General features: G+C 56.6%; 1 protein-coding gene across 3 annotated transcripts in view; it reads left to right on the forward strand.

Annotated features, from left to right (window-relative positions):
- The window catches only part of POLR1A (RNA polymerase I subunit A), a 60,072-nt gene that overhangs the window by 32,330 nt on the left and 1,204 nt on the right, over positions 1-26,538 (forward strand). Inside the window, exons 15-33 of one of the 3 annotated variants that reach the window (XM_074354839.1) lie at positions 518-667; positions 1,537-1,720; positions 3,582-3,664; positions 3,780-3,950; positions 5,544-5,642; positions 6,629-6,781; positions 8,146-8,228; positions 10,550-10,715; positions 11,586-11,807; positions 12,646-12,860; positions 14,897-15,064; positions 15,968-16,103; positions 16,558-16,715; positions 21,153-21,279; positions 22,617-22,727; positions 23,246-23,548; positions 24,301-24,501; positions 25,718-25,835; positions 26,237-26,401. In XM_074354839.1, coding sequence (XP_074210940.1) covers positions 518-667; positions 1,537-1,720; positions 3,582-3,664; positions 3,780-3,950; positions 5,544-5,642; positions 6,629-6,781; positions 8,146-8,228; positions 10,550-10,715; positions 11,586-11,807; positions 12,646-12,860; positions 14,897-15,064; positions 15,968-16,103; positions 16,558-16,715; positions 21,153-21,279; positions 22,617-22,727; positions 23,246-23,548; positions 24,301-24,501; positions 25,718-25,835; positions 26,237-26,401 — 3,013 coding nt within the window. The remainder of the gene's footprint in view (positions 1-517; positions 668-1,536; positions 1,721-3,581; positions 3,665-3,779; positions 3,951-5,543; positions 5,643-6,628; positions 6,782-8,145; positions 8,229-10,549; positions 10,716-11,585; positions 11,808-12,645; positions 12,861-14,896; positions 15,065-15,967; positions 16,104-16,557; positions 16,716-21,152; positions 21,280-22,616; positions 22,728-23,245; positions 23,549-24,300; positions 24,502-25,717; positions 25,836-26,236; positions 26,402-26,538) is intronic. The other 2 variants (XM_074354840.1, XM_074354841.1) reach the window with 2 other exon arrangements.

Here is a 26,538-nt window from a genome sequence, read left to right on the forward strand (position 1 = left end):
CTTCGGCCTTTGGGGCTGACGTGTCGGGGAGCAGCATTCGAGCCCCGCCATCTCTCCCCACCCTGCCGTCTTTGTGGTGGTTGTTTGTTTTGTTTTTTTTAACCACGTATATACTTAAGTCTTTGTTTCCTGTGATGCCACAGCAATTTTCTTTCCCTTTCCTTCCTTTAGCCTATTTAGGAACTTAGTTTTCAGGTCTAGAGGATCGTTCACTCTAAGAAGAATTATGTTAGGAAATAAAAATCCTAGTGAAGGAAGTTCTCAGTGGTATGTGTTTGTCTCCAACCCTAAGTTCCCTCCTGAGTCATGTAAGCAGAAGAGTAAGAACTGAGATCAACCTGTCCTACAGAAAAGAAACTGTCTCTTTTTTAGGGTTTTTTGGATATTTTTCCTGCTTGACTCCAGCTCATCAGAGTAGAGTTGTCTGCCTTTCAGGACGAACAGGGACAAGAGGTCCTAAGAGGGAGCTTCTCAGCTTTGCTTCCCGCCATCAGCTTTGTCTTCTTTTTCTTTCAAGGTCGTCTCTACACTGCTCATCAACGTGATCCCGGAGGACCACGTCCCCCTGAACTTGTCGGGAAAGGCGAAGATCAGCGGGAAGGCCTGGGTGAAGGAGTCTCCTCGGCCCGTTCCCGGCTTTAACCCGGACTCCATGTGCGAGTCCCAGGTGTGGCTGCCCTGCTGTAGGGGTGGGAGGCCTCTGGTCCCTGGTACAGGCAAATCGACTTAAAACCAAAGCAGAGAAATGGAGGCACATGCACAGAAGCAGGTGTTGTGCCTCAGAAGGGAAGGAGTTGTACCCAAGTTGGTGTCAACTTTGGTGCTGGAAAGGATGAGAGTCCGCTGCTAGCATTTGACGCTCAGTATAAAACCCATAGCCAGCTTAGGAAGGCTTCTACAACGGAGGGCCCCTGAACTTGACTCTGCAAAGCTTAGCAGTACAAACCCTCTGTTTTCCCCTGAGATCCCTGAGAGGCTGGAGGTTGGAGTGTGGCTATGAGGTCTCACACCTCCCAGCTCCAGGCCTAGCAACCAGGCCTCGGGGACAGCCCAGGCCAGTCAAACCCTCCTTTTAATTAGCTTCTATTGCTCTAACCCAACTTTATGAAAGTACAAATTTGGGCCTTAAAGAATATTAGAAAGGTTATGTTTTTCTTACTCCTGGAGTGCAAGGTGGGGAGGGCCTGGGCCAAGGTCACGGTTATGAAGTTTAGACGCCAGACATTCTTATTTCCAGTCTCAAGGTCTTTGTCAATGATGTTTGACCTCAAGTCAGTACGAATGAGTGGACAGCGCAGGGGGACATAAGAACACACTGAAATGTCCATGTGTGTGGTGCAGTCCCTGAAAAAGTAATTTTAATGTCCTATATATGCTCACCTCCTTTATTAAAAAAAAGGGGGGGGTTCCATTTGTACCCTACTTCTTGGCATCAAGGACTTGAGGCAGGTTACTGTAAGGTTAGTAAAACGTGGGATGGGGGCTCACACAGGAGGTGTCACCTCCAGCTCAGCGCCGGTGGCTTTCCCTCCGCAGGTGGTCATCAGGGACGGGGAGCTGCTCTGCGGGGTGCTGGACAAGGCACACTACGGGAGCTCGGCCTACGGCCTGGTCCACTGCTGCTACGAGATCTACGGCGGGGAGACCAGCGGCAAGGTCCTCACCTGCCTGGCCCGCCTCTTCACTGCCTACCTGCAGCTCTACAGAGGCTTCACCTTGGGTGAGTGCCGGGCAGGTGGCCCTGGGCCCCGCTCCCCTGGCCAGCACGCCCGCCAGGATGTCCTCCCGGCTCTACCTCCAGGGGACGGCCAGGCTCCTTCTACGAGGGTGTCCTCACTTGGCTGCCAGGGACATTTCACAGCCTTGCTCCTCCTCTCCCCCGCACCCCACCAGTGTTTATTCGCATGGTATAGAGCAACCCCGCTGCCATTCTGTCCCTTTCTTGTCCCCACCCTTTATGGTTTTCTATCCCTGAGACTTTTTCACACTCACTCACCTCCACTTCTCTCCTGCAAATGCCCTTCTAGAATCTTCTGGCCACTCTGCGCTCTGCAAAGGGTCTTCCCTGTTGTCAGAAAATAATTTAAAACCATCCAGCATTCAGCTGCCAGAGATAGCCACCGATATTGATTTGATGTGTGTCTTTCTGGGCTTTCCAAGTCCAAATACATTCAGACCAGATGGGATCCTGTACTACCTTGTGTTTTGTGATGTGCTACGCCCCCTGCCCTCCCCCCCGTTTCCAGATGTATTTTATAAATATCCCTTTTAGCTGATACAAACCTGCATCCTCAGGTCTGTGGCCACAGACTATTCTAGTTGTGCGGATGTTCCGTAGTTTATTTAACTAGTTCCTGTCAGTAAACCTTTAATAACCCCTTTTCCTGGTTTTCACTATAATCCTGGGATAAGCATCCTCGAATAAACATCTTAAAAAAACAGTAGAGGAAGACCCCTCACCCAGACCATGATGGGGATCAGCCCGAACTCTCAAGCCAGGCTGGCAGCCGCTTACCACATGGACAAAGAGAAGTTGGGCCCCTGAGTGCAGTGACCATCCGGATGCCGTGAGACTGAGTGGGAGCAGGGCCAGGCTGGGCGTCGAGCTCTGAGGGTGGGCTGGGCTGGCGATGGTGCCTTCCCCCAGCCCTCACCGCTGGAGGTCATCACTGAAGGAACAGCAAGGCGGCCTGGAGCTGACCCCACAGAAGGACCCACTTGCATGGTTACGGCTTCCTCAAAGAGGGACAGTTTCTTTCCTGTCCCTCTCTCACGAGTTCCTCTGAGACCCTCAAGCTTCCAGGACGTTGCATGTGGGAGTCCCCGGTGTCTTAGCCCAGCTTTTGAACAGTGCAGCCACGGTCTCCCTCCCACTCAGTCCTTGGCTGAGGGACTTTGGAGTCCAGCAGGTCTCCGAGGTAGACAAGAAATAGCTCGCTGAAAGGTGAAGTGGAAAGATTTCCTGCCCAAGGTGAGGGGTGCCTCAGCGCTTGGAAGCTAGAAGGACAGTCTTAACTGAAGGGACCCTGGCTTTTCTCCTTCCAGAGCAACGGGGAGGACCCTGCAGTGGTCACCCAGGGGCTCGAGTATGTCTGTGTGCGCCTGCGCACGTGTTCTCACAACTGTATAGGGTGGTTCCCACGACATGGGACTTCTGGGTGTCAAAACCAGGATATCCTCTCTCTCCCTCTCATCTTTCCTCAAACTCAGTTTTTGACCCAAAACTTCACCTCTAGCCCATTCATCCAACATGTATTTATTGAGTGGAGGGAGTATGGCCGGCGGCTAAGAGCACAAGTGAGGGACTTGGGCTTGGGTTTACTTCCTACCCCCATAAGCTCTGGCAGGTTCCTCAAGTTTGAGCCTCAGTTTATTTGCAAAATGAGGATTATAACGCTTGGCCTCTGGTAAGCACTTCAGAGATGGTAGCAGTCTCTTAATAACAACGTGAATGGCACCATGATTATTCAGGTGCTTCCTGTGTGTGTGACACTGTGCCCCGTGCCCTGACCTCACCAGGTTTATGGCCTGGTGAGAAGTCAGGCCCAGTCACATCCAGGCTTGTCTGTTTCGCTTCACAGGCGTGGAAGACATTTTGGTGAAGCCGAAGGCGGACGTCAGGAGACACAGGATCATTGAAGAGTCCACCTGCTGTGGGCCCCGGGTGAGGAGGGCCTGGGAGGCTACCGCCTGCCACGGCGGGGTGGGCAACGACGGAGCAAAGCCCGCACCCTCCTCACTTGGCTACAGCCTCCAGCTTGTTCCTTTTCTCATTCTAGGCTGTCAGGGCTGCATTAAACCTGCCAGAAACTGCATCATGTGATGAGGTCCGAGGGAAATGGCAGGATGCCCATCTGGGAAAAGACCAGAGGGATTTTAACATGATTGATCTGAAGTTCAAGGAGGAAGTGAACCATTACAGCAACGAAATTAACAAGGCTAGTCCCGCAGTATGCGCACTTTCCACCACCATTTTGAATGCTGGTTTTTAAAAAATTTTATTTTGATTCTCACTCTGGGCCCCTTAGAGCAATTGGGCTGTTTCACAGCTGTCTAGGTGAGATTTGAGGTGGGGAGGGTAGAAATCATCGTTTTGAAAAGCCAAGGGCTTGGTTCCCTTATCTAATTAGGGTCTGGAGAGGTCTTTAGAGAGAGAGCTGAGAAAAAAAGCTTCGCACTGCTTTTCATTTCAAATGTTTGTATTTTGGGATGACTGCATTAAAGGGAAATGAAAATCTTTCCTATGGGGCCACTAAGGCTGGAGGGGCAGAGTGAAAGATCGAAAACACCAGTGCTGCTTGTATAGGGTCCTGGGTTCGAATCCCAGCTCTGTCACGTACCGGCTGGGTGATCTCGGGCCTCGCGTGATGTAACCAGTACGAGCCTCAATGTCCTCCCTTGAGGAGGGGGATGTGAAGAGCTCCTGCCTCATGGTGTTGCTGAGAGGATCAAGGAGCTAATGTGCACAGTGCTCTGGGCGAGGTCTGAGCGCCCCGTGAGTCCTCCCAGGCCCCTTCCCATGCAGCTGAGCAAAGAGAGGGAAGTCCCTGCACAAGCCAGGATGGCAGCCTGGTTCTCTCTGTCTTCCTGTCCCAGAGCTGGGGCTTCCAGTCCTGCTGCTTGAAGGAGCCTGCCTGGTCCTCACCCTGCCTCCAGGGCCGTGAGGTTCCACCTGAGGGAAAAGGGGAGGAGAGGCCAACCTGCAACAAAAGTCGGTATTGGCTTCTGGTGTCCTCTTAGCTGGCTGTCAGCCTCCATTGAGCTGCCAAGAACTCAGACCTCATTGGTGTAATTCCATCCCTGAAAGGCTTGGTCCAGAGGAGCCTTCCCAGGCCCATGGGAGAACCAGGAGGCCCAGCTTCCGGGGCTGACTGGGGATGCTGCAGAGGGATGTTGTCTCAGAAGCATCTCAGGGTTCCTGCATCTCTTCCCACCCACTCTGTCTCTCCTGTGTTGGGCTGGGTCTCTGCAACCTTGGGCAGAGGCATAAACAGACTCAGGGCCCCCTCCCAGCGTCTCCCCGGTCCACCTGGGGGCTCTGCCCACTTCCACTGGCTCAGGAGCCCAGGTGAGACTCGCGCTGGGTGCTTGGGCAGTGTGCTGGGAAACGTGAATGGGATGCGGACATTGGTCGTCATTGCCAGGTGTGCGGGGCCAAGCCAGGCTCTACTGGGTGAGTTCCCAAGGGCACCACCTTAGGTTTTATTTGTAACCAGCTGCTTTTCAGAATCACAAACTGGAGAGGCTGGCCCTGCCGCATCTCCTTTCCTTCTCCCTTTTTGCTGCCGTTCGCCAGTGACAGGAACCTTGGGCTTCCTGGCAGCCGTGCCAAGGGAGCACAGGGCCCAGAGCCATCCCTTAGACATCTCTCTAGGGCTTTTAGTGGAAGGGTTGTTGCTGGATAAGACTTCTCACCTCGAGTGGGGTGTGGCACTTCTCTCCAGGTAAGTAGTGTGAGTTGACTTGTGCATCCTAGACTTGCTTTGCAACCTGGGATTCCAAAGAGGGTGAGTCACTGACCGATGTGTGTATTCAATCCCCAGGTGTGCATGCCTTTCGGCCTGCACAGACAGTTCCCAGAGAACAACTTGCAGATGATGGTGCAGTCCGGAGCCAAAGGTTCAACTGTGAACACCATGCAGGTGGGAGCCAAGGCAGGCTTGCTGAAGGGTGGGATGATTGCCGGGGCAGCTTTCAGATTTTGCTTCTGACTTGAAAAGGACCCACATTCCGTATAAAATATGGGAATTACTGAAAAGTACACAAGTGTATTGAAATCCGTACAGGAGCTAACCACTCTTAACACGCCAGTATTATAGACAGATTCAGATGTAAATATCTGGATGTTGATGTGTATAATACATGTGTATAATACAATTGTAAATTCATATACTGTATTATTGTATTATATGCAGTATCTCTGCATGTGTGTATATATATAATCTTAGCTGAGATCCTGAAATTTTGCATAAAAGGTTAAGAATCTTCTGGGACAATACTTACAATATCCTTTGATTGGAGGCTCAGTTTTTTCCTCAGAAAGTGCAGTGCTATCACAGCATTTTCACAATCTTAGCAACTTCCTTTTTTTAATCTTGGTCACCTCGAGAGGGTCTTAAGGACCATCTCATTGTTTGTTGTGTGTAGAGCAATAGGAATAGGTTTAAAAGGCTGGAGACCATCAGGAAGTGCTTTGGACTGAGTGAAATCCAGATGTACTGCTCTTTTCCTCCCAAGAGTATCAATATGCAGTTTGACTCTCTCTTGGCCTAGGAAGGTTAAGGATCACAATAAGTTACTTTTCCTGCTGGTCTCAGCTTCCCCTTTAGGACCCTGAGGTCCCCTCCAGTTGTCACCTGTGACGCTTCTGAAAGTGGCCGCTTTTACAAGCATCGCCCATTTTCAACTGACCCCACACGTGGAAATTCCAACCAGTCAATAAAAGGAAGACATAGTTGTTTTCCTGAAACATAAGCTTCCTGGTCCGTTGAGAAATCTGGGTTGTCCTTCAAGGACTCAGTTTCCACCAGTATTTCTTGAAGAGCAAGCCCTCCGTCCCCTGCAGGGACAGAGCGTTGTTGAACGTGCGTGTGGGCCTTCAGTCCCCTGTGGGTGTCCTTTTCCCCAGATCTCATGCCTGCTGGGCCAGATTGAGTTGGAAGGTCGGAGACCCCCTCTGATGGCGTCTGGCAAGTCGCTGCCCTGCTTCGAGCCCTATGAGTTCACCCCCCGGGCCGGCGGCTTCGTCACCGGCAGATTCCTTACGGGCATCAAACCTCCTGTATGTATTTTGATTTTTCCTTTTGGCTCTTCTCCTCAAGTCTAGGCTCAAAATAGGAGGCCTGTGACTTTGACCAACAATTTCAGCAAGGACAGCCAAGTAATAGGTGCAGGCCGTCCCACTAGACCCTGGGGCCTGTGAGGACCATAGGATTGCGACCACGTCGTAGTCACCTTTGTCATGTCAGAGCCCAGCACGGTGCCTGGCACACCGCAGGGGCTCAGGAAGGGATTGCTGATAAATGCAAAGATGCTTAAGATCAGTGCCAGCTCCATCTCTTCCTGCTATGTGCCCCCTCTCCACCCGTTCTCAGCTCCATGGGAAGGCAGCTGGGGAAGGGGAGCCCCTCACCAGTGTTCTCTGCGCTGCTGAGAGGAGCACCACAGAGATTCATTTCACAAAGGCCCCCGAAGAGACCCGCCGTGGCTCCTCCTGGACCCTGGGAAATTGACCAGCTGTAGCAAACATCTAGTTTTCCCTTGGTCAACAGAACTCTCCCCTAAGAGGAAAGCTTTCCCCTTACACTTGTCAGAAATGGCTTTTTGAATGTTAGTACCTTCTGTTCCCTGGTTGAGTGCATCTCTGCCTGGACGCCTCTTGTGTTCAGACAGCTCAGTCCAGGTTGTGAATGAGACTGACACTTTGTGTCAAGGCCACTGGCTGCTCCCAGGGCTCCTCCATCGGTCCCACACACACGGTCTCCGGTGGCCTCTGGCAAAGGATGATGGAGAACTGACGTCAACCAGAGTTTTTCAGCTCAGGTTGTGGCCCATTGATGAATCCTGAAATCACCGTGGTAGATAGTGACTGTCATCTCTTTAGGTAATGAAATAGAACAGGGTAGTAAAGCATCAGAGTGAGGGATGGGGTCATTTCGTAAAGTTTTAGTTTGAGCCGTATGTCTTTATCTGCACGTGTGGATGTGTGTGTGTTTGCTGATTGCTGTTATAAATGTATTTCTCGTTGTGGAAGTTTGGGAAACACTCCGTCCCTCTGTTAACACTCTTGGAAGCAGAATTCAGACACGCGGCCTGGACGAGGCACAGTGATGAGGCGGCCGAGCCGTTTCTATCTGGAAAGTGGGGTGTAGGGTGTTGGGGGGTGGTCCGGAGGATGGACCACACAAGTGCAGGTGGAGCCCTGGCTCCTGTGAGTGGAGCTGCATTTCTCCCCTACTTGTCCCTCTGCTCTCAGGCAGGATAAGACAGAGGTAACCCTGTGGTGAGGGTGGGGCACAGAAGTCACTGGGGCCATTGGAGCCATCAGTGCCAAGGGTCCTAGGAGGTCAGGTGAGGCTGCTGGGGGCGTTGGCCTGAGCCGCCCTTCACGGCCACCTCTGGGCCCGGGTCCCTCTTCTCCCGCAGGAGTTCTTCTTCCACTGCATGGCCGGGCGAGAGGGTCTGGTGGACACCGCAGTGAAGACCAGCCGCTCCGGTTACCTCCAGAGGTAAAGAGCCCCTGCTTCACCTGCCTCCTTTAGGTCGATTGGCACCCCAGGTCATCACTGTGGTCTTTTCACGTTTTCATGGACAATTCACTGAAGATCCCTTTGGATGAAAAAACTTTTAAAAAATGTCCATGGGTCTGAGACAGAAAACAACAGGTGTTCTCCCCCTTCTAAGAGGCTGGTAGAGCGTGAGCTCAGAGGTTTATACGAAGCACCCCTGCGGGTGTGCTGTTCCCCGGGCGAGGTCGTGGATGCGGGGAAGGGTCTCGGGGTGATGAGCTGGGCCTCCGCCCTGTGACGGCTCAGCGGTCAGAACAGCTCAGAGAGGATTCCAGGTCCTGTGAGTCCGTAACGGAGTTCCTGCCCCGCCGGGTGCAAGTTTCCCATCAGGGTTCCCCAGCTTGGACCTGCTTGTTTAGTCTCCTCTCTGGGAGGAAAGGGATCAAGTAGGCGCTCTGACTGGCTTGTCTGGGCAGGTGCGGGGTTGAAGCTTAAAACAGCACATGGCCTGACTCCGGGGTGCCGGCAGGAGGGGCTCCCCTCACGCCTCCCCCCACCCTGAGGGTACAGTTATGGGGGCTCCGCCTTGGGATTTTGGGGTGACGTGTCTCCCTAAGCCCAGAGAACCTGTGCTGGTGGAGATGGTGGTGGGAAATGGAGGAGGTGGCAGAAATCACCCCTGTGCCTCTCAGGCCTGGAGCACAGCTGACAGCTGAACGGGGCGGGGGGCCCTCTCTTCTCCCCCTCAGAGTCCTGCCTGTGCACTCCAGCTTTGTCCTTTCCCCGCTTCTGAGCTCCAGACTTGCCTCCCTTGTTTCAGTCCCTTCCCCTGACCTCCCAAGGCTGCACGTGTAGCCCATGGGGTGGGGTGGAGACACACCTGGAGGCCAGTCGGTGGGGAGCCCAGCTGCACAGGTTGGGGGCACGTGCTCCATGCACTTGGATGAGCAGATTCCAGGGCCAGATCTTCCCGTGAACAGGGGTTGCACCCCATTCTCTTAAAACATTCAAGACTCACGTAGTGTAGAAAACGCTAGGAAACAAATGACCAAATAAGTCTGGGGGTGGGGCATCCACGGATGGGGCGGGCATCTCCGAGGCCATTTTAATGCAGAGCAGGGAGGAGGAGGGGGGTGACAAGGATCCTGGCTGGAACAGCAGCCCCCCAGGAGCAGCAGCCGTTGGGGCAAAGGGCACAAGCGTTTGTGGGACCCACCAGCTGGTGGAGGCTCACGGCAGAGCGGGCGAGTGCAGCGCTGCAGACTGGAGGAGCTGGAGGGGGCTGGTGCGGCCGTGGCAGATGCCCAGGCTGCAGGTCAGAGGGCTGCCTCCCAAGGGTGGCGATGGAAAGGGAGACACCGATGTGGCGAAGACACGGGGCAGCTGGCGGAAACGAGTTAAGAGGCAGGAAGCGTCGGGCCCAGCCGACTTTTTGGGCCCGAGTGGCAGCAGAGTGGGCAGAACACAGGACAGCGCTGCAGAGGGGACAGAGAAGCGTGGCTGGGGTGAGGGGGCAGCAGCAGATATGCAAGTGGACATGTTCCAGAGACAGGCCTGAAGCTCAGGAGTGGCCTGGGGGTGCAGCCTTTGGGCCGGTGCCAGTGCTGAGAGCTGCAGCCCGTGACCGACACCTCAGGGTCTGCAGCACAGGGGCTGTGGGTGTGTGGCCCTGCCTGGCCCGGTCCTGGGCGGGGTGCCAAGAAGGCAGTGGTGACCAACACTGAGCCCTCTCCTTGGAGCTCAGGAACAGTGGCTCCTCGGAAACCCCCTCTTAAGGTGGCGGGAGGAGAAACCAAAGCAGAGTGACCCCAGAGGTGAGCTAAGGGGCCAGCACCAGGGCAGCAGAGGGAGAGGAGGCAGCTAACCACTGGGATCACCAAGGAAAAAGGGCATCGGGTTAGGGATGTCACATCAGCAGTTAGTTTCCAGTGCGCCTTTGTCCCTGACAGCCTCTGGACTGATGGCATTGGAGAAGCATTGGGTGAGACAGCCCCTCTGCTCTGCCCACCTTGTAGATCCAAGGACACTGGTCCCTGGGGAGCTCTGCCGTGCTGGAGAGCGAAAGGGCCGGCAGTAGTCCCAGCAGCTGGGGCCGGTGATGGGAGTCGACCTGGGACAGCCAACCTCTCCAGGCACATGGCTTCAGCCCCTGGCCCGCAGGTGCTGTAGCTCAGAGCCGGGGCATCGGAGCCAGCCTGTCCTGGAGGCTTGCTTGGCTGCAGAACAGCAGTCCCCCTTTCTGCCCTCCACTGGCCCCCATCAGAGGCTGCCCTGGGAGGTGGCGGGCCCAGCGGGCGCTGAGCCGCTGGTTTCTGTAACAGGTGTATCATCAAGCACCTGGAGGGGCTGGTCGTCCAGTATGACCTGACGGTCCGTGACAGCGACGGCAGCGTGGTGCAGTTCCTGTACGGGGAGGACGGCCTGGACATCCCCAAGACGCAGTTCCTGCAGCCCAGGCAGTTCCCCTTCCTCGCCAGCAACTATGAGGTAGTGTTGCTCTGAGCGCCCGGGGGTGGCGGGGCCAGGGCTGTGTGCTGGGCCTCCCACCCTGCGCTTTGCCACTCGGTCAGACCAGCCACTGAAAACTCGAGCAGGAAGAGTTTAAGAGCACCAGGGCCTTGGAACACCTGACGTTTTCAGAGCCCCTCTGGGTACTTCCATCAGACTTCTGTGAGATGGCAGAGAGTCACGTGGACCTCCAAAACGACAGCACCACGTGGGGGCGTTTGTTGTGTGCTGGGCCCTAAGCCGGAGCGCACTGTGGATGCTCTCTGCCCTCATCCTCACTATAGCCTGGGGAGGCAGGGCCTCCTCTGCCCATTCTACAGCTGAGGCCACTGAGCATGAGCTTAAGTGACTAGCTGGTGAGTGGCAGGGCTCGTGTGTGCACCCGGGCCCTCTGACACACAAGCTCGTAATTTTCATACCATCCCTTCGTGCTGCAAGAGTGATCATCATGGCTGACTGAGCAGTCACCCCGTTTTGCAGAGTGGGAAGCTGAAGCTGAACTGGCCTGTCTAAGGTCATGCAGCAGGTGGTTGAGTTGCAGGTGGAGCTCTGGGGCTGGCTCCTTTCCATCCTGGCTCCTGTCCCCTCCTTTCTTCCCAGAAACTCCCATGTTCCGGAGGGACTCCAGCTGTGTCGGTCTCTCCCCATGACCTCAGCTCCTGAGACCGCCAGCTCCCAAGTCTGGTCTGCCCAGAGTGAGGGCCCTGGTTAGCACTGGGTGCTCGACCCCACCCGCAAGGGGCATCACGAAGGCCCCACACAGGCCACCTCAGTCCTCTGAAGTTGTGTGACATGTCCCTTGTATCCCACCCTCACCTCTTCGTTCTTGGGTGTGGTTGGTTTGCTTAGGTGATAATGAAATCGAAGCATCTCCGTGAAGTTTTGTCCAGAGCAGATCCCCAGAAAGCCCTCCGCCACTTCAGAGCCATCAAAAAATGGCAAAGCAAGCATTCCAACAGCCTGCTGCGAAAGGGCGCCTTCCTGAATTATTCCCAGAAAATTCAGGCAGCTGTGAAAGCTTTGAACCTCGAGGGTGCAAACCAGAATGGCCGCAGCCCCGAGACTCACCAGGTGATCCTGGGGGGACGGTGGGGGGTCAGTCAGGGCTGGCGGGGATGGGGGAGCACTTCCACAATGGAAGGGACAGTAATGAAATCTGGCTTCATTCACTGCCAGTCAGGAAACAGATGGCCCTCAAACAGGAATTTAAGGAGGGGAACCCTTACAAAGGTGTGGGCAGGGTTTCAGGAAACTGACTGGGGTTCTCCACCGCCCACCCCGACTGGACATGAAGGAACGGGGAGTGGTCACCACCACGGACCGAGGCCACCTGACAGGAGCCCTCAGGAGAGAGGCTGGGGCTACTCAGAGGCTCCTTAGAGAGGCTGGGGGATGAGTGCCCAGCCTCACTCTCCTCCCGCTTCCCTTTCTGCTTCTGGGACCTCCCGTCAGCCAGACACAGCTGGGAGCCTGGAGGCAGAGGAAGCAGCTCTGGGGCATCGAGTGTGTGAAGGCCTGAGTGGGGGACAAACAGGAATCCAGCCAGTCACCTGGCTCCTGGTGACTGTGTCCTGCTTGGCCCGGGACAGCCCCGGGTTTGTGTCTCATCCCAGAATTATTATTAATAGTGCCCTGTTTCACTCTACAAGAATCTCAGCCTGGACAGTACCTTACTGGCCAGAACGGATTGCTCATAGAGTCGTGATCAAGCAGTGAGCCTTGGGATGGATTCGGCTTCACCTTTTTTAGATATTGAGACGGTTCTCGAGTTGCAGCCAGGTTTCTGTCTCTTTCCCCCACTCGTTTGGAGCCAGAGCCTTTGCCCCTCCTTGTGCTGTGCTGGGTGTCCAGGAAGAGAAGCCCATTCCTGGTGTCCTCCAGTGCAGCTGAGGCCTGCTCTCCGTTTCAGATGTTGAGGATGTGGAGCGAGTTAGATGAGCAAAGCCGAAGGAAATACCAAAAGAAGGCAGCTCCTTGTCCTGACCCCAGTCTCTCCGTCTGGCGCCCAGACATCTACTTCGCGTCAGTGTCAGAAACCTTTGAAAAGAAGGTGGATGACTACAGTCACGAGTGGGCAGCTCAAGCAGAGAAGAGTTACGAGAAGTCAGAGCTCTCTCTCGACAGGTAATGACGTTGATTTGTCGCACAGCCTGTGCAGGGGAAGGATCTGCTTCTCAGGCCCGACCGTACCCACACCGGCCGCCTCCTGGGTTCAAGGCTCCAGCCAGAGGGAGGGAAGTGAAACAGAGGGTCCCTTGCAGACACTGAGGGCTCCAGGACAGATGACAGCAGGTAGGCAGGGATGCACCCCCCTCATCTGGGCCAACACAGAGAGGAGTGCACTGCTGGACAGAGGCTCCCACAAAGGACCTCTCCCTTGAGTTTGGTGTGATGGGTGTGGTTAAGTGACAGTCAGGGAATCTAGTCACCATTCAGTGCTGCCAACTCGGTGACCTGGGGCAAGTCATTCCCTGCCCATGAAACTGTGTTTCAGCCTCTCATTAAGGGTTGGATGTGATTATTCCAGCAATCCTTTGAGCTTTGGGTTTCAAAGCCTCGAGGAAGAAGGACCACTTGGAGCCCTCTACTTGGACTTGTTTACAAAAAAGTAAAACAGGAAAAAGTCGTGTGGTCTAGGCAGGTGGGCAGCCAGGTGTAGACCAGCACTGAGCCTCGACGGCTTAGAACATCAAAAGTGCCCCCGAGGAATGCCCACCGGGCGTTGGTCTCAGAGCGGTTGTCAGGGGATCCTGCCCGTTCAGCTCGCTCAGCCTGGCCTGCAGCACCGAAGACGGAGGCCATGTGCTGAAGCCTGGCTGTTTGTCCTGCACCTGGGGAAACCCAGCGGGGTGCGTGGAGAGGCTGAGGTCCGGGGAGTGGGGCTGCGGGGAAAGATGAGCCAAGACAAACACTTGGGTGGAGGGCCCCGAGGGGAGCAACAGGGCTCTCTTTTCACTCTTTAATGTGGTTTCTCCCCCCAGGCCTCAGAGATTTGCAGAGTTAATCATGCCTAGCTTGTGACCTAGCTGCCAACAGGGCTTTCCCTGAAAAGAGCAAGGCCCTGATCCCGCCCCCCACCCAGCCCCCTTCACCTGCCTCCCTGCAGCTCAGGTTACTGCTGTTTACTATTATTAATTTTTAATGGAGGTACTGGGGATTGAACTCAGGACCTTGTGCACGCTAAGCATGTGCTCTGCCACTGAGCTCTACCCTCCCCACCACCATTCCCCTTCAGAAGGACCATGCTGGCCCTCCCTCCAGCTGTGGGAGAGCATAGCCCCAGGGAGTATCACTTGGGCTCAGAGGGCCAAGACGGTGGGTCTGCCTCAGTGGCTCTTTTGCAGGGGACTTGTTTGCAGGCAGCAGTCTCTGGGTGCAACTCCAAAGTTCTGGAAGTATTTAAAGATTTTTCCTATCGGGAATGCTAACACAGAGCCCAACCTCACTGGTTTGAAGTAATGGGGAGAAGAGACACATCAGGTTAGCAAAAGGCCTGACTTTTCTTGAGAAGAACTTGCACAGCAGTTTTATTACGTTTTTCTGCGTTCACACATTACGTCGTGTAGTCTCCATTTGTTGAGCCCCCTCCTTGTCCCGGGCGCTGGGGTAATGCAGGGTTCTGTGGCTGCTCTAAAAGGGCTGGCTTTCACGGGAAGAACAGTTTGCAAATTACAGAATTGTGGCGCTCGGGTACTTCCACCATGGCCTGCAGCCATTTGCGCTAACTGAGAGAATTAGCACTCGGTTTCTACTCCCCCCACCCCCGAATCTCTGTAATTGCTTTGTGAACCTCTTCCTGTTTTGCGTAGAGAGAGGTTTAAGCCCTCTCCAAGCTGTCACAGCTAATGGGGAAAAATGAATTAACAAAAGCAAATATGAATGGTAAGCTCAGAAGTTCCATTGACATTCTCAGGGGAAACGTAAACTGTCCGAGCCCGGACAGCTAGAGCTGCAGCCACCCAGCTGGGCTCTGTGCTGCGTGATTTCGGGTCGCTGGCAGGAATTTAAGGATGATAAGGACCATGTGCCTAGAAAAACAAGCCCAGAAAGAGGGAGAGGTAACAGGTCCATGCACCTGGCTTATGGGTGGCGTCGGCAGCTCCTGAAAGGCAGGTGGTGTCTGTGCCCCTGACCCCTGCTGTCCCCTGCCCCATCTCCAGGTTGAGGACCCTCCTGCAGCTGAAATGGCAGCGCTCGCTGTGCGACCCGGGTGAGGCCGTGGGCCTGCTGGCCGCCCAGAGCATTGGGGAGCCCTCCACACAGATGACCCTGAACACCTTCCACTTTGCCGGCAGAGGCGAGATGAACGTCACCCTGGGCATTCCAAGGTGCGGGGCTGCGAGCGTGCACAGGGTGGGGTCTGTCGTAGCCCACTCCTGGGGAAGGAGTTTAATTAGAGAGAGGGGGTGTGTGTGTGTTTGAGAGAGAGTGAGAGAGGGTCTCATCAAAGTAGGGATCAGGGTTGGAATTTCCAGAGCCCGACTGGTTTCTGTGGCTAGATCCACGCCCCACGCCTCTTAGAGTCTCCATCTCTCTCTCTGCCAACTCCTGTATCCAAGTCACCTGGGATGCTTGTGAACCTGCACACTTCTAGGGTCAGGCCATGGTTGCCCAACTCCTGCGGCACCGTTCACCTAGAACAGGACCCACAGTGGCCCTGGCCCTTCAGGTAAAAGCACGCACCCTGCAGGTCGATGGCTGCTGGACGAGAGGAAAGAACAGGGGTCAGACTCACCTGTGTGGCTCTGCCACTTTCTAGCAGAGTGGCCTCGGGGTCATCGGCTTCCTCAACCTCAGGGTCTGGGAAGGAGGAGGGCAGGGCCCGCTTGCATCCAGCCCGCGCGGGCTGACTGGGCTCGCGGCCGAGGCCCGCGGCAGGGTCCCTGCGCTGAATGGGAGGCTGCAGGTGCCCGTTCCCTCCGTGCATCTCTCGTTCTTTGGGTAAGCTCTCAGCGTTCCCGCGCTGCATTTGAGGCATGGGTGATAGGAAGCAGGAATGACACAGCCTGACCTTGAGGAGCACATCCTCCCGTGGGGGAAAGTGACAGCAGAGTCCCTTGCTGTCACTCACGGGGCCAGAGCTGAGACTGCCTGATCCGGCATACTTCCCTGCGAGATCCCAGGGTCTCTCTCTCAGATCCCAGAACTGTGGCATCTTCATGAGAAAGGCCTCATGCAAAGAGAGAATCCAGGTGCCTCTTACGATCAGATGTGTCCTCGTTCTGGGACAGGTTGAGGGAGATTCTCATGGTGGCCAGCGCCAACATCAAGACGCCCATGATGAGCGTGCCTGTGCTCAACACCAAGAAAGCACTGAAGAAAGTGAAAAGCCTGAAGAAGCAGCTCACCAGGGTGTGCCTCGGGGAGGTAACTGTCCCCCGGGGGCCCGGCTGCAGGCATTCCCTGCGTCCTCCCGTCCTCCCTTCCGGGAAGAGCAGTCTTCAGTAGCTGCTCAGACCTTGGGCTCAGACTCCACCAACGAGAGGGAGGCTTTCTCTGCCAGGGGCTGAGCAGGGATGGATCAGGAAGCTTTGAAAGTAATTGGCATTCTTCTGTGCCTTAAAAACAAAGACACTTCCTGGGTTAGCTTACCAGCCCCACGGGTGCCTCTGCCTGCCCCTCAGCCTCAGGCCATTCTCTGGAGGTGTGACCTACAGGCTGGGGGTCCCAACCAGCAGAGCTCACTGGGGTTTCTTTGGGGTTTCGGCCTTTGGTTCCCCAGCCCCTGTCCCCCCAGATCCTTGGGTTTCCCATAACCCGCTTGTAATGCTCAGTCCCAAGCATCGGGCGAGTTGGGTTTTGTCTGTCTCTCTGGCTCTAGGTGTTGGAGAAGATTGATGTCCAGGAGTCTTTCTCTATGGGGGAGAAACAGAGCAAGTTCCGGGTGTACCAGCTGCGTTTCCAGTTCCTGCCTCACGTGTATTACCAGCAGGAGAAGTGCCTGAGACCCGAGGACATCCTGCACTTCATGGAAACAAGGTCGGGACTCAGGCCATGTTTGTTGTTTCATTCTCATTGACCTGGAGGGCTCCTGGTCACAGGACTCCCGGAGATGGGGCACATCTGCCCAAAGGAGTCCTTCAAGGGAAGTGTTTAGGGAAACCCTGCAGCTGAATCTGGAGAGCTCACCCCTAATCTGGCTTGTGGGTGTGACTGCATCAACTGCATACCCCTCCCTGCACCCTGTTCTGCTGGTTGATGAGTCCTGTCTACTCGGGTTTGCAGGCTTCAGGAGGTGGAGGTCCGTGTACCATAAAGAGGATGGAGCCCTGTCACAGTGATGCTCTGTGATGTCAGACCCGCACGTGGTCTGGGGTCCGTTTTTGACATGTGTTCCCTGATACTTTTATATTTTGCTGGGAATGAGCAGTGGACTGACTGATGGATGCTGCCTGTAAACGCCAGTTCTATAACTGGGGCCACCTCCAGCTTCCCACAGAGAAATTCTGGTTCCCTGCTGGTAGGGAAAATGAACTTCCACTTTTTCAAGTTCAGGTTGCTGTTAGACATCAGAAAACACAGGCCCAATGCTGAGCGTCCAGGAGTTGGGGGTGGGGGTCACACGGGGGCTGGGGCGAGCCCAGAAGCATCAGCAAATCACGTCTGACTTGCCAGCCGACCCTGGGTGCGGAGCGCAGACCAGTGGCTGTGGGGCCGGCAGGTAATAGGGCCGGTGAGGCAGGTTGGAGCCCCTGGCAGGCTGGGAGGTGTGACACCTGTCTCGAGGGGGCAGGAGTATGGGCCGGGGTGGCCAGATCTTCTGATTCAAAAAAAAGAAGAAAGCTCCCTCTCTTTTTTTCTGCCTTTGGTTGTTTGATTACTTGCTTTTGCTTTTTATAAATAAGTCTTCTCTAATTTTTAAGCATCAGCAATTAATTCATATCTCTTTGAAAGACTGGCAAGGCCCAGGTAGATCCCGTATGTCGGTAGGATTTGGCCACGGACCACTAACCACTGCCTCTAGTCTGGACCAGCCCTTGGGTCTTCCGGAGCTGCTCTGAAGTAGCTGATGGGAGAGTCGAGGCAGAACATCCTCTGTCCTCAGTCATCCCGCAAACCTCTACTGAGTGATGGCCACCTACAGTCCAGTCATGGCGGGGCTGGGAGGGGCAGCGTGGCCCGGAGGGAGGGACGGTTCTGCCACGGGCCCTCTAAGCAGGTGGCATTTAGAATGGCGGCTATTACGGTCGGTGAGCTCAGCCCGTTGGACGAGGGTGGGCAGGTGGAGCTGGCTGGGCCACAGGGAGCACCTGCACTGCCTGCCCCTCGCCTGCGTGGAGGAGGCTCATTTTGCCAGGCGGCTCTCGTGGTGCTGGGCCACCTCTCAGGAGACCCGCCTGGGCCCCAGCCTGCCGGCTCCTTAATTAACCGGGAGGAGCGTAACTCCCAGCGTGCCTCGTGTCTGTGCTGGCCAGGCAGGCAGCCCTTTTCTGAGAAACGGGGATCAGGATCACGGGGCCCCTTGGGAATTTTCGAGAGCAGGCGGAGTGGGATGACCTGCCCCACTTCTCTCCATCTTAGGTTCAGGCCTGCCACGCAGGTAGGTCGGCCTGAGGCGCGCGCCAGGCGGTGCTTGGAGTCCTTTTATTTACGTTATCCTGGAGAATTGAAAACCCATCGCTTTAAAACAGTTTCTTCTCCGAGAGCCCTGGCTTCTTCCCAGTGGCGAAATACTTACTCAGCTCCTACTTTGTCTTTTGCTTGTGCACTTGAAAAGCTGTGATAAACATAGCCGTGTGCATGTGCCCTTGGAGGAGCTACTCTGTGACCTTGGCAGAGTGGGCTGGAGACGGGGCGGGAGGTGAAGTGGGTGTGGCTGGGCGACCTTTGCCAGGGCTGGGCAGCGAAGCAGCCACGCAGGCCCCTTACAGACCCTGGCGGGGGGTGTGCCCTCAGAAGAGGGACCCTCCCCCCAAGAAGCTGCTGCTTTTTCCTTTCTCCCTTCTCTTCCCCCTTCTGCTCCTCCCTCCCACCTCCTGTTCTCTCTCTTCCCCTTCTCCCTCTCTTTCTTCCCTTCTTTCAACCCAGCTGTGGGATCATGAGACTATTTTGACGTAGACTGGAGGGGAAAAAAAAAAAGACACAGAAGCGTGTCCCTAGCTGAAGACATAAGCTGTGAAGGTCCCCTGGCTCTCAGCACTGGCCCTCACCCCTTTGGCTATTGGTGTGAACTACCTGGAAGGTGGGCCGGGGCGGGGAGGCGGAAAGAGCACCCCTCCGGCAGTGGGGGTGTGAGTTCCGGGCGGCCGCGTTGGCAGTCTGCCGGCAGAGCTCCTGTGAGTCTGACTGCAAACCGCAGGTGGTGGAGCGGTTGGCAGGCACTTTGGGAAACAGCCCAGGGTCATGTTCCCTGTTGGTAATTATGTGGGAGGGAGGTTTCTCTGCAGCTACCCCTCCGGTTCCCTCTCAGTTGCCACCTTGTGACAAACAGCACCACCTTCACACAGCAGTCACTGTGGGCCCCCGGTTCCCTGGCTCTGGGCAGAATCGCAGAAGGGCAGCCTCCTCGCACCCCCAGGAGAGCCCTGGCGCACTGGTAGCAGGCCTGCCACTTACCAGCCAGGGGCTTATTCTCCTTCCTCACCTTCTGCCATGGTCTGCACCAGTCCTGTTCACCAGAAGAGGCAGGCAGGGTGGGAAGGATGCCCACCTGGGAGATGAAGATAGGTCTCTTGGGTCACACCTGCACTGAGAGCCAGCAGTGGGGGGCGGGTGCAGCACTGGCAGGTCGAGGGGAGGCTTGGGGAGTGGCTGGCAGAGCACGTGGCTTGAGCAAAAGCCCAAAGGATGCACGGGGGTGGGTGGAAGCAGGTGGATATTTGGGGCTGAGGCCAGTTGTGAGGGGCCTGAAACGCTGCGGGGAAGAGCCTCAGAGGGGTGATAGCCCCTCAGGGGACAGGCCCAGGAGCTGGGTGAGCCAGAGCGGCAGCCGCACAGCAGGGGAGGCGAGGAGCAGCTGTGCGCGGCGGCGGACCGAGCTCCGCACCCCGTCTGGCTCGTCTCCTCCCCTCCAGTCTGCGCCGCGGGCTGGGCCGTGCGGCGGGAGTGGCCCCACTGTACAGACGGGGTCCTCGTCTGTCTCTGTCTCTGGATGAGACCTGCACCAGAGCCTGTCCTTTCAGGAGCATCCCTTCTGCCCCCTCTTCCCAGTTGGACTCTGGCTTTCTAAGGACAAGCCGGGCTTCCCCCGACCTGGCCCCCTCATCCCTGTCCCCAGTGCCTGGTGGCCAGGCTCCTGCCTGGATTGGTGGGTGAGGACCTTTTTTTCTGTCAAGGGCAGAAACTTCAGCAAAAACATCTACAACTTTAAAAAGTAAAAACAAACAAAAAAAAAAAGTAGTGGGGCGGGAAAGGAGCAGTCTTTGATTTTTAATGAACAAAACAGTAAACATGTGACTTGCCTGCTTCTCCAGTTAAGGCTCTAAGTGCCTGTCTTTTCATCCTTGCTTTGCCCCCTGGGGCTGGCACGTGGTGGGCACATCATAGGTGCTGAGGGAACAGAGAGTGGCTGGCTGGGCGGAGGAGGGACCGGTACTTCATGTGATTAAAAGCAGTTCATCTTGGTGTGCTGTTAGGGCTTGGTGAGGAAGACAGGCAAGCGGAGGTTATATGAAGAAAGGAGCAGGGGGCCAGGGGCCAGGGTAAGGCCCAGAGGGAGCGAAAACTAGCTAACCCAGGAGCAGGGGGCCAGGGGCCAGGAAAGACCACCCCCCACCCCCCAGGCCCTTTCTCAGGTCGGTCCTTTTACATTGGTTTGGTTCTAACCTGTCGACATGATTTTCTGCCACAAAGTAAGTTATCACTGCCCTGGAGATTCTGATGAGCTCTTGCACATCTTAGTTCCCTAAGAACTGGCGGGGCTCCCACACCGAGGGGACAGGAGTCAGAGGACAGGAGTCGGCAGGCCCGAGCAGTGCCGCCTCCTGGAGGTGCGTGGTGTGGCAGACAGCAGGCAGGGGGCGTTCCCCGTCCCGGCTGGGCTCCCTCACCGCCTGCAAGTTCTGTCACCCTCGTTGGACGGCCACCATGCAGGCCCTGTGACAGGTATCGGACGGACGTGGGGTTGTCTCTGATCCCGAGAGCAAGATCACATGATACATGTTAATACAAAGCTTAGGAGACCATCTGGGCTGATCGAGGCCACGCCCCTGCGAGTGGCAGGGCACCTGCTGAGTCCAGGCCCACCGGGAATGGAGTAGTGAGTGCTCTTCCTGATGTGCCATGTGGCATTCAGAAACAGCAAGAGGGAAAAGAGCGAGCTGGCTGCAGAGGCCGGGTCTCCGTCTCACGTGTAACGTCCCCAGCATCACCTCAGACGGGTGCAAGGTCCTTGGACAGAGCTTCTTACCCCCACGGTAAGGGGAGAGTGGAGGTGCTGGTGCTGAACGGGGCTGCATGGCTTTCTTCTCATTTTAGATTCTTTAAAATTTTGATGGAATCCATCAGAAAGAAGAATAATAAGGCGTCAGCTTTCAGAAGCGTAAACACGCGGAGAGCTACCCAGCGGGATCTAGACGACGCTGGGGAGTTGGACAGGAGTCGGGTGAGCGTGTCCCCGGGGCCCCACGGGGAGGGTCCGAGGCTGGGAAGTGCAGAGGGTGGCGACTCACCGCGTCTGCCCCCTGGGAAGGCTCTGTGACTGTCCTCCTCAAGCCCCATCCTGGTGTTGGCCCATCTGTTTGCTTAGCGTTTATTGCTGTTCTGAGAGAGCCAAGAAGCAACGTTTCCTTCTTGGGTGTGGTGGGCCATGCACGGGAGGCTGCCAGGCAGCACGGTCATCTGGGCCTTGGGTGAGGGCCCAGGTAACCCATCTGTCTGCTCTCAAGAACCCTTCATTAAGTGATGTTTTTATCCTGAGGATAGACTCAAAGCAATGGTCCCCATTAGGCTTTTGGAAGTTCTTTTTCTGGTTTCATTTGCTCGGTTTGTGGTCTACCTAGGCCAGATGAACTGAGGCCCACAGAGTACTGGGCAGGGACCAGAGAGGCATTTTGAAGTAGGGAGATTGAGCTACAGCGACGAAAAAGGAAGGAGCCTGGGAAAAGACATTGGATGCCAGGGAGTCTAGGAATGGTCATACCTCATCTGCCAGGAGACCCGAGGCCGGGTGGGGCAGGTCCCTGGGTGTCGTCTGACCAGCTGCTGGAGGGGCTGTGCCCTGCTGGGGCAGGGCTGCGACCAAGACTGGTCCTGCCCCTGCTTGGCTCGGTGACCTCAGCTGTCACCTCCTCTCTCTCTCTGGGCCTCATCCCTAAATGAGGGATGGGTCTCTTCATCCGTAAAATGACTTCCTGGCCTAGACAGAGAGAACGCCAGGTCTCCTTCCCCAGGGTCCGCCAGGTGGCTAACTCAAGCGCGGGTGGACTTGGAATATCTTTGAAAGGCTGCCCAGTCTTGATTCTTAAATCTCCGAGAAGGAGACTATAAGAAACTAGGAGCCGAGATCAGGAGGAAGGTATAAATATTTGGGTTTTAAAATACCAAGACAACCCTTTCTCTTCATCTCCACCCAGAATAAAAATATTTGGATCAATATTATCACCATCTTCTTTCAATGCCTTGGAAAGCCTTGGCACTTTTTTTTTTTAATGCAAGATTTTGCAAGTGGTGCATGTAAAGATTTAGCCTGGAGAGAAGGAGGCATGGAATGCAGAGGTGGGGGTGCTGGTGGAGGGAGGGTGGCAGGTCGCAGAGGGATAGTTGGGAAGGTGGTAGGTGGCTGTGTGCTGGGTGGGTGGGTAGACGGGCAGGCGGGTGGCTGGATGGGTGAGTGTGGAGAGCAGGCGATGGTTGGGAGGAGAGGCTGGCGGGTGGATAGATGGACTCACCAAGCACTGGGTATTAGAGCTCATCTTCTGCCTCCTTGTCCCCAAACCACAGGGAGAGCAGGATGGGGGTGAGGAGGAGGAGGGACACATTGTGGACGCCGAAGCTGAGGAGGGAGACGCGGATGCCTCGGACGCCAAACGCAAGGAGAAGCAAGAGGAGGAGGTAGGGGACTGTGGCTGAGGTGAAGGGGCTGTGGTCCCAGCCCGTCTCCACCACGCCTGAGGGGTCACCCCCCGCACCTAAGGCCACACCTTTGCAACATGCTGGAACCCATCAGGAACCCGCCACTCAATGGAGAAGGTGGTATTCACAGGGCAGCGAGTGAGCCAGGGCCAGCCCCGGCCTGCCACTTTGTTCTGGCCATCCTTGCATTTGAATCAGATTTGAGGACCCAGAGGCCTTTGGCAGGGAGAGGAAGTCAGCTGCCTTCTGTTTTTACCATGAAAATGTGATACCTCCCTCCCCTCCCACCTACCAGTCCTCTGCTGTCCCGACTGCTGCAGGACAGAGGGCAGTGCGGAGGGGCTGAGGGGGTGCACAGGGGAGAGCTGGAGCGGGGCTGGGCCCCGGGGAGGGGGCACCGGGACCAAGGGGCCTGCGGAGCAGGTGGCCCCTTCAGGCCAAGTCCAGACAGATGGCGGGGGCCCACGTGACCCAGCCTGCACGCCATCCCCCACCAGGTGGATTACGAGAGCGAGGAGGAAGAGGACAAGGAGGACGAGGACGAGGAGGACGTGCAGGAGGAAGGGAACGTCCGCAGGGAAGGCGGTCCCCAGGCCCCGGAGCAGGAGGAGGAGGAGGGGGCCTCGGGCCCTGAGGAGGACTCGCTGCCTGCTGCCCGCCCGGCGCATCCCCGGAGGCCCCCCCGCAGCCGGGAGCCCCAGGGAGCCGAGGCGGTGGAGCGGCGGGTGCGGGCCGTGCGCGAGTGCCACCCGTTCCTGCAGGACTACCAGTACGACACCGAGAACAGCCTGTGGTGCCAGGTCTGTGCCCGGGGTGGCTGTCGAGGGCCTGGTAGGGCGGGTCGCAAAGAGTTCTGTGGCATCCACAGGCCCTCCACCCCAGATCATGGACCCGCACACTTGACTTTCAAACCCCTCGCAGACCAGGTCCCTCTGACTGTCAAGAACAGCGTGCATGGGTCTGAACCGCCGGGCCTGTGGGTACTTCTACGTGTGTCGCCTCCCTGGGCCCAGTGCAGCGCGGGTATGACCGTCCATCCAGGCTGTCAGGCAGCAGGGACACGTCATTCCTTACACCATCCTCACTCCTGGTCACCAGCTGCGAGGCCGCATCGCTCACGGAACGGCTCGGTGGTTTCCAGGCCTAGACGTCTGCACACAGACCGGTTTTTCTGTCCTTTCCTTTGATCCAGTTCGGTGGTTCCCAAATGGCAGTGTAGATAGGAGTCATTGACCAAGATGACACACACCGAACGACCTGTATTATGCTTTGTGGTGACCGAAAGGACATCAGGGGTGATGCTGAGTGAGCTAGATTTTCACCGTTTTCTTGCTGACATCTGTGAAAACGTTGCTCCCGTCTTCAATCCCAGTGGCCGAAGGTGGCTGCTCTGTGGTCATTAAGCCACCGAGGTTCACATGCCAGAGGCACCAGCCCGCTCACCCCAGCAGGACCTCTGCCTGCGGCCAAGGTGTTTCCTAAGGGGCCTCTGGAGAAATCTCCCCGGGCAGGGAGCGGCCATCCCCCCGCCCAGCTGTCCCTCCTCTTGCAGGTGACAGTGCAGCTTCCTCTCATGAAGGTCAACTTTGACATGAGCTCCCTGGTAGTGTCCTTGGCTCAGGACGCCGTCATCTACGCAACCAAGGGCATCACGAGATGCCTCCTGAATGAAACCACCAACAGCAAGAACGAGAAGGAGCTTGTCTTGAACACAGAGGGCATCAACCTGCAGGAGCTGTTCAAGTACGCCGAGGTGCGTGGCCCTCCGCGGCGTCTGCTGGCCGGTCCAGGTCCCCAGGTGCCTCAGGCTCGGGCCGCTCTACCTCAGCCTTTCCTGGGCCGTTCGCACTTCCAGCCCAGTGTCCCCAAGCCAAGTTCGCATTCCCTGGCCCACCTCCTGGGATCCCCGATGCACGAGAGCCCGGTTAAGGCTTGCAGTGCAGAAACCTGCTTCACTTTACCAAACCCAGAGTTTCCTCAATTAATTTGAGTATAGTTTCTTTTTCTTGAAGTGAAAATCTTCCCGGAGTAGATTTATAAGAAATAGTTTGCTGAGTTGCTGGCCTGGGAGCTGCTCACTTTGTCCGGTAAAGGAGGCCCTGGGCACAGAGGTGGCCCAGACCCGGCCCCCAACACCCGAGGCTGGCGGGGGCCTGTGCACTCCTACCCCAGCTGTGGCTCCGCACTGTCCTTTCCACTGCGCTCTCGACTGCCTCCTCCTTCTGAGATGCTCTCAGGCCCTGGGCACGAGTTGCCCCCAGACTTCTGAGGAGCTGGGACCCCTCCAGCCCACTCTGCCCTTGTCTGCACAGAGCCGGCAAGGCCCTCCTGCCCGAGAGCCTTTCACCAAGTGCTCCCCCAGAGGACAGAGCAGGAAGGCCTCGTCTCCTGAGAGGCAGCCACTGACGGGGCGAGCTCTGTGTCACACGCTCGTGGGATTCGTTTAAACAAGGCCAGGCAGGCTGTCTCCACTGTCTCCTGTGGGGTGACCTGCCATAGCACAGAGCCGCCGTGGGCCCCCAAGACGGCTGAACTGGAGCCTCAGGCCTCTGACGAGGCCTGTCTCGCCCCTGTGGAACTGGCCTGTCTCTGCTCCGCTCTCCCAGGCAAGGCGCTTCTCTCTGCAGGGGAATTTTCCTCACCTGCCAAGGGAGACCTCCATCGCAGGAAACAGGTCTTTCCAGTAATACACAAACAAACCCCTTTCTTCCTGTTGACTCTAAAGCAGGTACCAAGTCATCTCCCGTCTCCGGTGATGACGAGACAGATCCCAGGTCCCGGCCAGCGTGCTGTTGGCAGCTTTGCCCACACTGTTCCCTTTTGCTCATCCTGGGCCACCTGGCGACCACTCTGTCCTCAGCTGTGCTCGATGGCCAGACCAAGAGCGAGCACAGCCCAGGGATGGGACACGCCTGCGGGAGGGGGCACAAGGCCAGGCCCTCCAAACCCACCCCTCCCGCCTCCCCCAGGTGCTGGATTTGCGCCGCCTCTATTCCAACGACATCCACGCGATGGCCAGCACGTACGGCATCGAGGCCGCACTGCGGGTGATCGAGAAGGAGATCAAGGACGTGTTCGCCGTGTACGGTGAGAGCTACGGGCAGCGCTCCAGAGGCCCAGGGGTGTTGGGCCAGCTCCTCCGGCAGCGGCAGTGCAGGCGCAGTGAGCTTTGCGTCTGTAGGGGACCATGGCTTGGGGGGAGCTTCTGCTTCCGCCCGCTGCCTGCAAGGTTCCAGTTCCCAAGTGCAGGCAATGCTGTGAGGTTCTCACGCCCTGCAAGGCTGCTCCCTGCACTGCGGGATGGCAGCAGAGGGCAAGATGTAGTCACGGTGACCAGGGAGGGAGGGCTGCCCAGCCGAGGTCAGGGGTGCGAGAGCCGGGAGGGGAGCCCTGGGGTCTGACAAGCCCATGCGCTGACCTGTCAGGGGGGCTGCTCCAGCCGACCCCTCGTCCCTGCTTAACCCTTCCTGCTGTCGCCCGTGTGACAGGCATCGCTGTCGACCCCCGCCACCTCTCCCTGGTCGCTGACTACATGTGCTTCGAGGGTGTTTACAAGCCACTGAATCGCTTTGGGATCCGGTCGAACTCGTCCCCTTTGCAGCAGATGACGTTTGAAACCAGCTTCCAGTTTCTGAAGCAGGCCACCATGATGGGTCAGTCGTGGGCAGGTGCCCTCTCTTGAATCTGCTTGGGCGCCTTTCCACATGCTCTGCATGCGGGGGAGATCTTGGACTCTCACTGCCCGGAGCAGCTGGGGAGGGCAGGCAGCAGGCGGGAGAGCTGCCTCTGC

The sequence above is a fragment of the Camelus bactrianus genome, chromosome 28, assembly GCF_048773025.1.
Source record: "Camelus bactrianus isolate YW-2024 breed Bactrian camel chromosome 28, ASM4877302v1, whole genome shotgun sequence".
Lineage (NCBI taxonomy): Eukaryota > Metazoa > Chordata > Mammalia > Artiodactyla > Camelidae > Camelus > Camelus bactrianus.